The sequence below is a fragment of the Toxotes jaculatrix genome, chromosome 5, assembly GCF_017976425.1.
Source record: "Toxotes jaculatrix isolate fToxJac2 chromosome 5, fToxJac2.pri, whole genome shotgun sequence".
NCBI classification, from domain to species: Eukaryota; Metazoa; Chordata; class Actinopteri; family Toxotidae; genus Toxotes; species Toxotes jaculatrix.
Genome location: NC_054398.1, coordinates 11728395 through 11743797, shown reverse-complemented (window position 1 = coordinate 11743797; position 15403 = coordinate 11728395). Strand labels below are relative to the sequence as shown.

At 37.1% G+C, this 15403-nt stretch overlaps 1 protein-coding gene across 2 annotated transcripts; it reads left to right on the top strand.

Moving 5' to 3' along the window:
* On the top strand, window positions 1-10359 carry kras (v-Ki-ras2 Kirsten rat sarcoma viral oncogene homolog). 2 transcript variants are annotated; one of them, XM_041037620.1, is made up of 6 exons: window positions 1-268; window positions 2646-2763; window positions 3707-3885; window positions 4396-4555; window positions 6124-6248; window positions 8391-10359. In XM_041037620.1, the coding sequence occupies exons 2-5, from the start codon at window positions 2653-2655 to the stop codon at window positions 6241-6243; spliced, it is 570 nt and encodes a 189-aa protein (XP_040893554.1). In that variant the 5' UTR covers window positions 1-268; window positions 2646-2652; the 3' UTR covers window positions 6244-6248; window positions 8391-10359. The 2 variants fall into 2 exon arrangements, with proteins under 2 accessions (XP_040893554.1, XP_040893555.1); XM_041037621.1 differs by lacking the exon at window positions 6124-6248 and having other exon boundaries at window positions 11-268.
* Window positions 10360-15403: the final 5044 nt, after the last annotated feature.

Here is a 15403-nt window from a genome sequence, read left to right as displayed (position 1 = left end):
GGTAAAGTGCGCCCCGGTATCCGCCCATATTCGCGTAAAGGAGGCCAACCTGAGCAGCTAGGCCGGACGCTGGATCAAATGGAAAGTTCAATCGATTAATTTGTCCACTTTTTCGCATGTTCCCGCTTGCTTCTGAAACAAGGTAGACCGACTTAAATGCGGGCGTTTCGCAGTGAAATAGGAAATGCAGAGATCGTGTGAAACGAGGGGATTATCAGCTTGACTTATTTGGTCGCTACTTCGGACGCGGAACTCCACTCGCTAAAAGGTAAAACAAATGGATAAAATTCATACATGTGTGTCCCTGTAGGGTTTGTTGGGGACATTGTGCTCCCCGATCTAGTAGCTAGGTCACCGTGGCAACTGGAAAATATTATTATAGAGGAAATACACATTTTCGCTGTTAGTGCAAACTACGCCCAATTGTTAACCTAACGTCTGGCCCTGCAATGCAGACCTTTGGGTTAGCCTATCAATGGCGGCTTCGGAATCTGCACCCTTCGCCTTTGAATGAATGATACCGACTTTGTCCGGACACACGGCGCGGTCAGTGCCGCGTTAATGAATTACTCGTGTAAAACACATTAGCTTAGCGCACAGGGGCTAGTTAGCTTACTTTTCGAGGCTGTGAGCGAGCTCCAGCGCTAAGCTAGCTAACAGCAGAGCATACTGGTCATTAAACACATTGCTCAGAGGTTTTCACACAACCAATCTGGCAACCCCGAGGGCACTGAGCAATGGATTTAAATCAAACTCCTTTCGACTCTTAAGCCTGATCTAGGTGTTATTGCCTGCTCGCACAAAGCGCAGGGGCTTTCATTGAAAAGTGGGGAGGCCTGTTTCACATGGCAAACTGTTAGTAAGCAGCCTAATATTTACAGGGTTCCCAATTAATAACCGATTTCTCTATTAGTCCTCTCACGGGGTTGCTGACTTTTCTGGCGTGATATTTATAAATATTTGTCAAATCTAGCTTTCCATTGGACATAACCTTGTTGTCAGTTGTGTAGTAAATAAAAAGGTGGGGACTCTGTGCCGTTCAGATGGTGTCAGCGTTAGCCAAACAACAACCATGAGTGGCATAATCATATTTGTATTTAAATACCACAATTAAAGGTAACAATCTGTAAAGTACACTGCAAGTATATCAACCTTAAAATGTGGTTTAAAGGTGATGAGGGTGAGAAAACTGACTTTACTAATTATTGACCCATAAAATAAGCTGTATTCCTCCATTATACCCCTGTTTATTGCTGAATAGACTCTACATCTAACTGTACATGTACTACATTCAGTCACTCAAAGGCACTTTCACTGTCTAACAAGATGAGAAGTGATAGTATTTTTACAGGCATGGCAAGCATGTGGCAGACAGCTTTCATAGTGTTACTGGAATGATCAGTGACTTTTGTCAGTAGTCTTATCTGCTCAGGTAAAGATAAGACTGTTTCCTAATGGACAGAACAACCTCCCTGTAATATGTGTAAATCACAGACTCTGTTGGGTGCAATAAATAACATGTGGCTGATCCAATTCAGGGAGCATTTTAAAGTGTTGAGAAAAGCAGCAAGTGTAGTAAAAGCGTACCTTTGTGGACCAAAGACCCATCTAACCACATTCTCGTTTTTGTTTGTCTAGACAAGGCAATAATATTCAGTAGAACTCCTCCCTGACTGCAGGCAATGCAGAGCTGTGAGCAGTATGTACTGTAACTTCTGAAAAGGCCAGCTGCCACTATTGATGGGCGCTGCTCCACAAAGCAGTCAGACAGCAGAGAGCCTCCCAGTTGCTTGTCAATTTTGGAGCCTTAATGTAATGTCATAGATTTCTGCCTGGGGCTAGTTTCTGTTATGTGGCTTCTACTCAGAAAATACCACTGAATGTGTGGCTGGATTTAGACATTTGATTACATACAGGGTATTCATAACTACTTTTATGTCTTTTACTTCACTGCCTGAGTATTTGTGATATGGAGTCTGTTTTTTTGTGGTCACACAAACTGTTTTAATAAATTCATTTTTAGATAGGGGCTCATCATCATTTGATTTACTTTTTGGGGCTGATAACAACTTAATATGACAGTGTTTCCATAATTCATCAGAAGTCACCATTCTCTCATTTGCATATAATCTCTTGTAGATGAACCATCATATTCTGACTGTGGTGATTGCTGTTTCTTGTTGAATTCTAAAATTTTTCTAAATAAAAAACAAAACAAACATGTTAGTATTAAATTGAAATGTATGTTTATGTTATGTTTTAAATTTTTTCAACCTATTGTTAGGTGGTCTGTGTTCCTTATTATGTTTAACTTATGTCTTACTTAAGTGATATTTATACATTGACCTATTCTCATTTTTCAATCCTGAGGACTCAGCAAGCATTTCTCAGCAAGCTGACAGCGTTTTACACAGAAATGAAGAGAAGCAAATGGAACTAGTTGACAAATCTATTTTAAGCAATAATTTGGTTCTCAGAAGAGTTTTTACTAGGCTTTACTAGAGGCGTAAGCATCTTACATATACATTTCAGAACTATTCCTTTTAAGGCTTTCGATGTTTCCCCAGATGAATTGATACTGTGCCAGGTGACTGACTGTGTCTGTAGAAATATCTGAGTCTAATGTTCTTTTTTTGGTCCTGCAGGTGAATCATGACAGAATATAAGCTGGTAGTGGTGGGAGCTGGTGGCGTTGGCAAGAGCGCACTTACCATTCAGCTCATCCAGAATCACTTTGTGGATGAATATGACCCCACCATTGAGGTAAAGAAACTTTGTGTGGGAATGCATGTAAATGTGAAGATTTGCCCACTCAAGTCCATGAATGTCTCCATGGTTTTGTGTGTATTTTAGTCTTAGGAGAAAAAAAAGAGTAGGTTGAGTAATAGCAGCAGGTTCTTCTGGTTTAAGTCTTAAAAAGACACCAAACAGGTTTTAATATCTTTACATGCATGTGTGCCTGCCTGCTTTCTCAGGGGGCTAACCTGCACCAAGTGAACAATCTCATTGCGAATGCAATCAATTATTGATATGCTGTTGCAGGTTAGAGCTTCACTATAGATTATCTGAATACAAGATAACATCTGAAACAATGGCTGCACCCTGGATCAGACAGTAATTATTTGTGTTGGATCAGATTGACTGTAGCCATCAGTGTGATGAAAAGCTGGAGTGCTTTGACACTGAGGGCTGCAGGTAAATGAAGTGTCCCGCAACCACTAGAATAGGGCAATAATTAAATGGGGTCCTGTGGCGTCCTTCAGCAAAGTCATGTCAATGAAATCGTGTTACGATGAAACAGTGTAAACTGTTTGAATTCATCATGAAAATACTCAGTGTACTTTTATATCACTTTTTAACCACAGCTGATTATGCTTAACATGCATGTTTTGCTCATATGTAAATGTTTAAAATTATGTTAAGTTTAAATTCTAATCACCTATCCATTAATGCAATATAAACAAAGGAATATAAACAAATATGTTGAATCTCATTAAATCATGGACAGTTCAAAAGCTGATGCGTTCTATTATACCACAGATGTTTAAAACGTGCTTATAATAACCATGAGTATAATTAAAATGAATACATTTTAAACTGTGTCATTCACAACCCTCTCTTACTATTTTTTATTAAGCAGCTGTTTGGACACTTAACCCACTTAAAGGCAGAGTCCTGATAACTTTTTGACCTCTTCCTCTCCCAGGACTCCTACAGAAAGCAGGTAGTGATTGATGGAGAGACGTGTCTGCTGGACATCCTGGACACTGCAGGTCAGGAGGAGTACAGCGCCATGAGGGACCAGTACATGCGGACAGGGGAGGGTTTCCTCTGCGTCTTTGCCATCAACAACACCAAGTCCTTTGAGGACATTCACCACTATAGGTGAGCTAAGGCACCAAAGGGCATGAGTCGTTGCACCCAGTGTGAGCACCGTGGTGTTTTTACTGGAGCTAAAAGAGTTAACATTTTTGGGGTGTCCTGGTGGATCAAGGATATAAGGTGCTGACCATGTAATTGCAGAGTCCCTGGTTTGAGTCTGGTCAGGAACCTTTGTTGCAATTAATTCTCCTTCTCTCTAACCTTTTATTTCCGGTCCGTTCTCTACTGTCCACTGTCTAATAATGGCAAAAATTTATTCATGAAAAAAATTAAAAGATTTAATAAAGTCTTTAGTACATCTTTCGCTACCTCAGTGTATATGCATGAATACATGTCCTAATAGGTAACAGCATTGAGCTGAAGCCAGTAATTACCTTATTCTCCCTCTCTGGTTTTAACTTTATTCTAGTTACTCTGAACAGACAAAACCTTTTTAACATCACATTAAATAGCCGTCAGATTTTGGCTGGATTAAAATCAAATGAAATTTCTATTGTGTCCGTCATTGTGCAGAGAACAGATTAAGCGAGTGAAGGACTCTGAGGACGTCCCCATGGTGTTGGTGGGGAACAAGTGTGACCTCCCGTCCCGGACAGTGGACACCAAGCAGGCTCAGGACTTAGCACGCAGCTACGGCATTCCCTTTATCGAGACCTCAGCCAAAACCAGACAGGTGAGAGTCTCGCCACAGACGGTCACATCCTCAAGACTCAAACAGTTTAACTTTCAAATCTGTCACTGAACTGCTGTAGTCTTCCACTGCAGGTCTGTAGAGCATGGTGAATGGTGAAAAGTTGCATGTGGTTTCAGGTGTATTGGCTCAATGTACACAGCACTCCCTCTATAAATTTCACTTTAAAATCAAGCTTCATTATTCCAGACAGATAAACTTCTGTTAATTTTGATGAGTCCTTGACAATCTCGACACTGGGATGACAAGAAAGTCTCGAGTCCTGGTGCTTTTGATTTGTGTCACATTCAGTGGCTCTGTTGGTCTTTTTTATAATAATGTTGCTTGGAAATGTCTCAGGCAATCTGCTGCGCATCATTAAATCCTCTTTGGTTTATTGAATTTTTTATTTATGGGTGATGATGTAATCATTGCATGCTACTCTGTCAGGGATATGTGAAATTACACCGTCATTAGGGCCATCTGGAAAGGGTCCTACATTATAAATAATCACAAAATCATTAAATGTGTGTCAAGGAGTCTGCATGAAAGGTCTAACTGTCTGTAATTACTCAGGGGGGTTAATGATTCTGCTTACTAGTTACTGCGACTGGGTGTAGGAAGATTAGCCGTGGCGTAGTCGGATCAAATGGTGTGTGTTGTGAGCATGGCCTTAGGTGGCTGACCGGCTGAAGCAGTGAACTGTAAACACATCCTTCTCCGGTCTCTCTGACCCGGGGCGAATCATGGCTCCTTCTGGTGCGGGGAAATTAATGACACATTGATTCATTTCTTACAGCTCTGTTCACCTATTCCTACCTGAGTGTACCAGTAATTCACTATCTACACGGTGCTGCTGCTGTTGGAGCAGGAACAGCCTCTTTCATTCAAAGCCACCTGGTGTTTCCCAAATCTTCTTCTTGACAATCTCACACATATAATGTATAATCACAAATGCATGCACTTCTCATTTATGTAAAGTTAGACAGTTAAAGTGATACTCCACCCTAATCTTTTTAGCATCAGTCACCCACTGTAGACTTGGAAGGACTTTTTTAAAATTCAGTTAAAGTGGATTCTAATGGTGACATTTTCATGACGAAAATTAAAAATCAAAATTTGTCTGTGTGTCTGTGCTCAGTATGTTCCCCCATGTTGGGACAAGTTTTCAAGGCAGAAGAAAATATCAAAGCATCAATAAAAAAAAAAATCTCCTCTCAGTATGTTCCAAACAACCACTGTTTTGCCAAAATACAGCTGCAGATACTTTATTCTGCCTTGAAAACTCACCATTTAAATGAAGGCTGACCACAGCCCCTCTTCTTTGTGAAGAAGGAAACTACAAACCTTTTCAAGCCTACAGGAGGATAGTGTTAGGTATTCATGAGTCAGATTTAGGGTGGAGTATCAGTTTACATAGATGATAAGGATAAGGGGATGACAGATAAACCCACATCAGACGGATCAGTCTGCTTCGCTCCTTTGTATCTGTAGGCTGTAACACATTCATCCATATGGTATGTACCCCTGTATTCCTCAACATTGAGGGAAAGTTGTGTCTCATACTGCAGAGAGTGGAAGATGCCTTTTACACTCTGGTACGGGAGATCAGGCAGTACCGGGTCAATAAGCTCAGCAAGGAAGAAAAGACTCCGCGCTGTGTCAAGCTTAAAAAGTGTGTTGTGATGTGAAAGGGGTAAGTGTATGCAGCCGCGCGCCCACCAGCTCTCTGTGTCTGTGTGTGTGTTGTTAGTTGGGACTGTGGAGAAGGCAATGGGATAAGACACGCAGTGAGAGCTGCTTCATGGGTTCTCAAAACTAACCTGCTGGTTTCTACTGGGGTTGTGGTGAGACTCTTAACAGGATGCTGGAACAGCTGATGATTTCTTGCCTTTTCAGTGTCTCTGTGTATTATGGTTGATTATTGTCTAAGACCGTTTTCACACTGGGTTCATCTACTTTAGTCTGAACGCAATTTTGACGTATGTTTGTGTTATTCTTTCATTGGAACAGTGCAAGTGTATATTCTCCTTACCACAAGGAAATGATGACAGAGCACATTTAGATGTACATAACAAGAGTGATGTGCAAGCAAGTAGAGGCTATGTGAGCATGATTAAAGAAACACAATCATCTGAATGGCCTAAAAAAAACAAACAGAAAAAAACAGTATTTTCAGTCATGTTTTCCTGCTAAAAATTCAAAACAGTTGCACAATTGCGTTCTGACTACACACAAGCTGTGCTACAGTTGGCTCAGAGCCAATCAGACCACCTCCTTCAGGTTTGCTTGGTAAAGGCTTCTTCTGCACTCGGGTTCAGAATAATTATTTGGACTAAACTACCAGTGTGAAAGCGTCCAAATCTACTGAAATCAACATGAAGAAAAAAAGGTTTTGGGCTGGTCAGCCAACATGTGTGATTAAAAGAGATTATGGTGAATCTGGGACCAAATCATGTACTGAAATGTGTCCAAGGAGGACTGTGTGTGCTAAGGAACTGGCAGATATGTTGTGAACAAAGGAAAAATGTGTGTTTGTTTGTGTGTGTCTGTTTGTGGGTGACACAGTTTTTCTTGCGGACACAAATCCCTTCATCTTTTATTCTTTCATTTCTTGCTGTCTTTGCCACAACCTGAAGTGGCCCCAGGCTCTTCGCTGTGCCGCTCCTTGCAGGTTCAGCATCACATTTATTGCACTATTCGAACTGTTCTAGTGCTCAGGCACTTGCCTCAGTGTGGCATCAACAAACACTGGCTGCATTTACATGGAGCTTATTATTCACCAGTAATCTGGCCAAGAGCTTAAATTGGCTCATTCAAAAAAAAAAAGTCCTTCAGTTTGAAAGTCTTGGTTTTAACTTTTTATAAACTGTCTTTCACATTACGTTTGAATCCTAAAGTGTCACATGTTTTCCTGCTTTCCTTAAATCAGAGTTGTTCACCTGAGGAAGATGTGCCACACTCTTCATTTATTTATAGCTTCATAAGAGTTTTCTACCATTTTTTCTGAGTGATGCATCTTTCTCAGGGGAACCATCTCTGAATAGTTAAATGTTTATTACTTTCGGGGTGATAAACAGACGGCTCGCCTTCTGTTCAATAACTCTGTTAGCAGAATATTTTTATAAAACTGTTACTTCAGTTCAAACCCACAGCAGTAAACCAGCATTAGTGCCAAATGCCTCGATGCAGGTCCATCTTTTTTTTTTTTTTTTTTTTCTCTGACTTGTGTTGGCGGACTGCACATGGACTATTGGAAATGTAAACAGGACAACTTGTTCTGTCATTTTATTTAGCAGTCATTTAAACATACTGTGGGAGTATCTTGGACAGCTTACATTCAGAAGGAAAGAAACTGGCTCATGTGACTGCAGCTCTGTTTGTGTATTTGTCAGTGGGAGCACTGCTGACTTTTACTCTTAATACATGACGTTACAGCTATGTTTGATATGTACTTTACTTTCTCACATAGCCTAAACTGGATTCATGAATTTACCTACACTCTGATGTATGTCATGCTAATGTCCACTAGACGGGACCTTGACATTATCCTAGATGATTTTGGAGGACTTAAGTTAAATGTCTGGTTTTGACTTGACAAAATATAATAAAGTTAAAGTGCTATAGATTTTAAAATGTTTGGAAAAATTGCCCTTGGCATGTCAGTTTGATATTAAACATAGGAGTGTTGGTTGTTTAATTTGCACCAAATATTCTTTGATATAGAGGAATTATCCTTTATTTTCAACAGCCTTCACTTCAGAATCAAAGATCTTTGTCAATTCTTTAACATAATAACTTGTAAGTATAATTTTGTATTTTTCATCTTTTTTTGCAGGGCGTTGATGATGCCTTTTACACGTTAGTGCGAGAAATCCGAAAGCATAAGGAGAAGATGAGCAAGGAGGGCAAAAAGAAGAAAAAGAAGTCCAAGACAAAGTGTACACTTATGTGAATAATCACCCCTTTTCAAGACAGACTAAAAAAGAGAAACTATGTTGAACAGTTAAAGTAATACATTTTGTACATTACACTAAATTATTAGCTCCTTCTGGATACCCACCATACTGAATACTAAACCTGACCTGAATTTTCTGCCTTTCTGTTATTTGCTACTTTGACACCAATAAGCTTTATTTTCAGTTTAGTGCCAGTTGCCCACATGTGTTGGTCCAACAGCCTGTTTGATTTTATTTTGGATCATTTTATATAACTGCAGAACCATGAGCTAATTGCGTCGCAGCTCATGTTTTACAAATTATTCATTAATGACTTAATTTTTTTTTCTCCTATGCTTAAAAGGTTATGACATGCAGAAGTTCTGTAATGCCCTTTTTAAATATGGGATGCCAAAGAAAAGAATTTCCATCCCGATTTTTGTAGACAAAACAGACATGAAGAAAGGACCAACATTCAGCCAGATGAGATCCAGATGTCCCAGTCACTGTGTAATGTCCCCTTCTCTAATGACCTCTAGGTATGACTTAGTTATGTCACTGATATAAGTATGCATGCGAACTCCTACTATTCTCCGAATGTTTTAATACCGTAATTAGCTATTAATTTGCAATTTGTCAATGCTTTGTACTTTGTGGGGAGTGATTTCTTGCCTACATGAGAAGTTTTTTTTTTCCTTCTTATTATTTTTGCATGCATTGTGTCCTAGGTGACATGGGTATTGCAAACTGCCTCTGGTTGATACATTTAACAGAGCCAGCAATGAGGAACTCTATCCCAAGTCTAGCTTTTCAGGTTTATAAACAATAATCAATATTTTCTTTTGCGAGAAAGACATTTTCTTTTTCACTTGTCATTTGTCTCGCTGTTGTTTTTTTTTGCGTGATAAATGACAGATTCAAAGATCCATGTTGATCTGGATTTTTACCCGTTTTGTGATAATGAAATGGGACTAGGAGTCAGGTTTTTGTTTTGGTCAGAGTCATTTTATGTTGCAGGGATTGATGCCACGTCACAGGCTGATGCTGAATGGCTTGTTTGACCTCGCTGGTCACATATTTCCTGCTTTTCTTTACTCTAAGGCTTGACTGCAGGATTGTTTTTATTCATCCTGACAATTATCATTTTATTGCAATTTGTTACACATTGTTGTCCTGTCAATATTCTGACAGAGGACGTAATGTTTAAACAGATTGTTTGTTTGGTTAAATACTAAATAGTAAATTTGTGATTCTCCAGTAGCTCGCCAAATAGGTGTCATGCCTTGCACATTTTTCTAAGCCAATGGCTCGTTTGCTTGTGATTGGCTAGGAAGCAGAATGCATCTTTTAAGCAGCTTTCAGGAATATTTCTCTTGGTGTGGTGTCAAAGGGGTTGTTAAAAATGTCCAAATGGATTTTCAGATTCTTCCTTATGTGGAGCTTTTGAAAGAGTTTTTGGATTCATTTCCCAAAGTGTTGAAATTTTTTTTGGTGGGCTGCCTTTCAACACAAACGATTGTCCAACAGAATAATTTGTCATTTTCTCTCACCAGGCTCATGTATCGTGGTGATGTAACTGGAACTGATGTTTGTAAATGAGGCAGTAATTGCCATAAAATCGGTTTTTAGAGAAAATTGTCTGAATTTATAAAAAAAAAAAAAAAAAAGAGTCCTAGTTTCTTTCCCGGGTCAACCCATATTTCACCTTTTCCATCATATTTACAAGCTGTTCCCAGGGGAATTTTTATTTGCCTTTTATTGTTTGCATTAGGTGCTACATTTAGACGGTAGAGAGCCGAGACAACATTTACTTTGTCCTGTTTGTGCTCAAATAGACAAAATGCTGTTTTAGGGGAGTGTTGGTATTGACACCGAAAATCCAGACATGATACATTTTGCTTTCAGGATTAATGAATTTTGACCCAGTTTATCATTACCTCTTTTTTTTCATGAAGTAGATAATAACTGTTATTGCAATTTTAATTAAGCAACCCTCTTGTTAACAATACTGTTTCAAAAGTAGTTTTACTGAAATGTTTGAGATGTTCCTCTTCCTTTATTGCGTGCCAACAGCTGATTTCGAAATGTATCATTTATACCTGGATCGTATTTTAACAACCTTTGTATAGTTGTGATACTGAAAGGTGCATATTTTGTAAATTGTGCTTCTTTTCGTTGGTGTGTCTAAATGAATGTTGCTTTAATGGAGTTTCACTCCGCTCTGTGTATGTGACTAGAGAGTATGACTGGTCCAGGTTTAGGGAAGTGAATGAATGACCACTTTACAACACACCTGTTGTGGGCAGTGTAGAGTGGTGATCTGATCTCAAATGAGTCTATTTTTTGCCATGAATCTCACCACTCCTATTTAATGTGTAATAAAGAACAAAGTAAAGAGGAATTCAGTGTCTTCTGATTCTCATTCTTTTCAGAAACACTGGCTTATTAAACTTGAAGGAGCTAATTGCGCATGTTTGCTCCATCACATCACAGCAGGAGAACTTGGGAACATAATCATTATAATGACACTAATGTACAACATCATAAATGTCTGAATTTACATTTCCTAAGGCAGGCATTTATTTTGGTAGTTTCTGCCTCTGATGCTTTAAGATCACATTGGTGTTCCCCAGCAGGTGGCACTGTTCACTCACTCTGGCAGATGTGTTTCTTTTTGGCCACAGAATCTATGAAGGGGCTGTTCTCCAGCTGCTCAGACTCACAGACAGTGAACCTACTTTTAGCTTTTACAAGTCATGTACATTTTCCGGGAATAAACAAGGACTTAAATATGTTCATTTGAGAGAAAAGAAGTAGACTGGTATTATGAGCAAAAATGCTCCTAAAATGCACCGGCAGTCGTATTTGGTGGGGAGAAATAATTTCATGCATTGTCAAAATGATTAGCTTTGAGACCTAAATGAAGCCAGTAATCTGAATTTCACGATTAACAAAAAAGCAACTGTCATGATAATACTAGTGGACAGAGGAGACATTTAAAGTGACAGTTTTTTTTTTTTTTTTTTTTTTTTTTTTGTGGCTTATTGTAAACAAATCATTCTTCCTGTCTCTCACAAAAGAAAAAAAAAAAGACAGGCAATAAAAACATTAGGTAATTATAGAGGCATTCAAAACCTTTAATTACTCTCTTTTAAGTTTACAAGAGCTTAAAGTCCATGAAAACGATAAACTTGATTAACCAGTATGTCCAATAGAAATGTTTTATATTGGATTAAATGTTTTAAAAGATGACTCACTAAGTGACTCATTCCAATTAAGTAAATTCCAACATTAGATAATGAGGAGAGTGAGAGAACAAAAATCCTTTCAATAACTGGATGTAGCAAATTAGAGGGCAAATAGATAAATTCGGTACCCTTAAGCAACAGTAATCTCAATGTTAAAGCATGAAAGGATTTAAACTGTATTCAGATATTTGTTGGATGCAGTCAGTCATGGAAGTGTGATGCATCACTTTGTTTGCAATCAAAAGCCCCTCTTAATGCTTGCAGCTGTATATGAAGATGGATAAGAATCCTGATATTTGTCTAGAAGTTTTGAGCCACAAATCAAAATAAGGCACAAATGAAGCAAAAACACCACGAGCAGTAAACAATTCAAGCCTCCCTTCAAACACAGCAAATAAGATGATGTGATAAATTACTCTATAGCTCCTGCAGTAAATTGAAAATATGAGACATTTTAAATAAATAAAAGTCCATTAGCAGTGACAGTAAGACAGCAAAACTAGCCTCACTGAAGGGATATTTGTGTCATGAAGCTCTTTCTCAAAAATTGTGTGACTTTAAATCTACATATTCTTATTTTGGATCATTATCATACCCAAGCACCCTGTGTACTTTTCTCTTGAATAACAGGTTCAACAGTACAGGCTCAACAAAATGAACTGATATTATAATAGCAGATAACAGATATTAACCATTTCATCACAGTATAAACAATTCAAAAGAAACAGACATAAATAATACAGACTGATACAGTGAGCAGAAATGAACCCCTGAACACTATCACTTCGTACTAGGGGTATTACGGGACAATTCATTTTGATACTTTTTTTTTTAGTTTTAATTTTTAACATCCCCCTTTTAATTTCACTGAACTGACATGGTTTAAATCTATTTTGCAAAATGTCTCAGCCTCATTTACTCATGTTCAGTATTAAACAGCACAGAGAACAACTACTGTTGCTGATGTTTAAGCCAGCAACGGTAATCTATAACTTTGAAGGAGAAGCCAAGAGTGTTTTGCAATCAGACTACTAATTTCAGGCTGTAAACTTGAAAGAAACTCTGCTCACTTTCATATTAATGTGCAAATTCTTGCTTCTGCTTTCAGTATGTATATGGATTTTCCTCCTGGGCATGTTTTGTTAAATTTCTATACCTTTCACGCTAAAATAAAATGTTCAGCTGCTTGCTATGGTTATATTATGACTCATCTGTCATGAAAAGCAAGTCTCATGGTCAACACAGGTCATCTTTACTGGAAATAACTTGTAATAATCTGGTTATGTTTGTTGTCAAAACATGTAACTCGAAAGACAGCTACAAGGAAAGTAATATACTTGTAGTAGATAAAGGTGATGATAAAACTGCTTAAAATGAGGCTGTGAAAATCTCTTATTGCTCTTTTAAAAGCCAAAGAGATACTCTTTTAAACACTTGCAAATTTAAATCGGTAACACTTTAGAATAACGATGATTTAGACAAATTAAAAATGCTGTGTCAACATTGTTTGTTGACACAACAGTACTAAATATTGACTTTCTTTGGCATATTTCCATGTCTTACCCCCGATGACGTGTTTTATGACATTTTGAGGTCTTACTAAAATATGACTTTTTTTGGCATATTTTGACGCCTTACCCCCCCCCCCCCCCCCCCCCCCATGACGCGTTTTATGACATTTCAAGGTCTTACTAAAATTTTTACTTTTTTTGTCCGATTTTGACGCCTTACTATACTATGACATTTTTTATGACATTTTGAGATCAAAAAAAATTTTGACTTTTCTTGACCGATTTTGACTCCTTACTATAGTATGACGTTTTTTATGACATTTTGAGGTCAAAAATTTTTTTGATTTTTTTTGGCCGAAAAAAACGCCATACTATACTATGACGTTTTGAGGTCAAAAAATTTTTTGACTTTTTTTTACCGATTTTGACGCCTTACTATAGTATGACGTTTTTTATGACATTTTGAGGTCAAAAATTTTTTTGACTTTTTTGACCGATTTTGACGCCTTACTATAGTATGACGTTTTTTATGACATTTTGAGGTCAAAAAAATTTTTGACTTTTTTTGCCCGAAAAAAACGCCATACTATACTATGACGTTTTTTATGACATTTTGAGGTCAAAAAAAATTTTGACTTTTTTTGTCCGATTTTGACGCCTTACTATACTATGACGTTTTTTATGACATTTTGAGGTCAAAAATTTTTTTGACTTTTTTTGACCGATTTCGACGCCTTACTATACTATGACGTTTTTTATGACATTTTGAGGTCAAAAATTTTTTTGACTTTTTTTTAACCGATTTCGACGCCTTACTATAGAATGACGTTTTTTATGACATTTTGAGGTCAAAAAAATTTTTGACTTTTTTGACCGATTTCGACGCCTTACTATAGTATGACGTTTTTTATGACATTTTGAGGTCAAAAAAAATTTTGACTTTTTTGACCGATTTCGACGCCTTACTATAGTATGACGTATTTTATGACATTTTGAGGTCAAAAAAAATTTTGACTTATTTTGTCCGATTTTGACGCCTTACTATACTATGACGTTTTTTATGACATTTTGAGGTCAAAAAATTTTGACTTTCTTTGTCCGATTTTGACACCTTACTATACTATGACGTTTTTTTATGACATTTTGAGGTCAAAAAATGTTTTGACTTTTTTTGCCCAAAAAAGACGCCTTACTATACTATGATGTTTTTTATGACATTTTGAGGTCAAAAATTTTTTTGACTTTTTTTGCCCAAAAAAGACGCCTTACTATACTATGATGTTTTTTATGACATTTTGAGGTCAAAAAAAATTTTTTTGACTTTTTTTGCTCAAAAAAAACGCCTTACTATACTATGACGTTTTTTATGACATTTTGAGGTCAAAAAATTTTTTGACTTTTTTTGTCCGATTTTGACGCCTTACTATACTATGACGTTTTTTATGACATTTTGAGGTCAAAAAAAATTTTGACTTTTTTTGTCCGATTTTGACGCCTTACTATACTATGACGTTTTTTATGACATTTTGAGGTCAAAAATTTTTTGACTTTTTTTGTCCGATTTTGACGCCTCACTATTCTATGACGTTTTTTATGACATTTTGAGGTCAAAAATTTTTTTGACTTTTTTTGCCCGAAAAAAACGCCTTACTATAGTATGACGTTTTTTATGACATTTTGAGGTCAAAAAGATTTTTGACTTTTTTTGACCGATTTTGACGCCTTACTATAGTATGATGTTTTTTATGACATTTTGAGGTCAAAAAATTTTTGACTTTTTTTGCCCGAAAAAAAACGCCATACTATACTATGACGTTTTTTATGACATTTTGAGGTCAAAAAAAATTTTGACTTTTTTTGACCGATTTTGACGCCTTACTATAGTATGACGTTTTTTATGACATTTTGAGGTCAAAAAAAATTTCGACTTTTTTTGTCCGATTTCGACGCCTTACTATACTATGACGTTTTCTATGACATTTTGAGGTCAAAAAATTTTTTGACTTTTTTTGTCCAATTTTGACGGCTTACTATACTATGACGTTTTTTATGAAATTTTGAGGTCAAAAAAAATTTTGACTTTTTTGACCGATTTTGACGCCTTACTATACTATGACGTTTTTTATGACATTTTGAGGTCAAAAAAAATTTTGA

Excerpts from the sequence above, each read along its gene's own strand:
- kras (XM_041037620.1), top strand. The coding sequence starts at position 2,653 with ATGACAGAATATAAGCTGGTAGTGGTGGGAGCTGGTGGCGTTGGCAAG. Across the intron at positions 2,764-3,706 it reads AATATGACCCCACCATTGAG|GACTCCTACAGAAAGCAGGT; the intron begins GTAAAGAAACTT and ends TTCCTCTCCCAG. Across the intron at positions 3,886-4,395 it reads GAGGACATTCACCACTATAG|AGAACAGATTAAGCGAGTGA; the intron begins GTGAGCTAAGGC and ends GTCATTGTGCAG.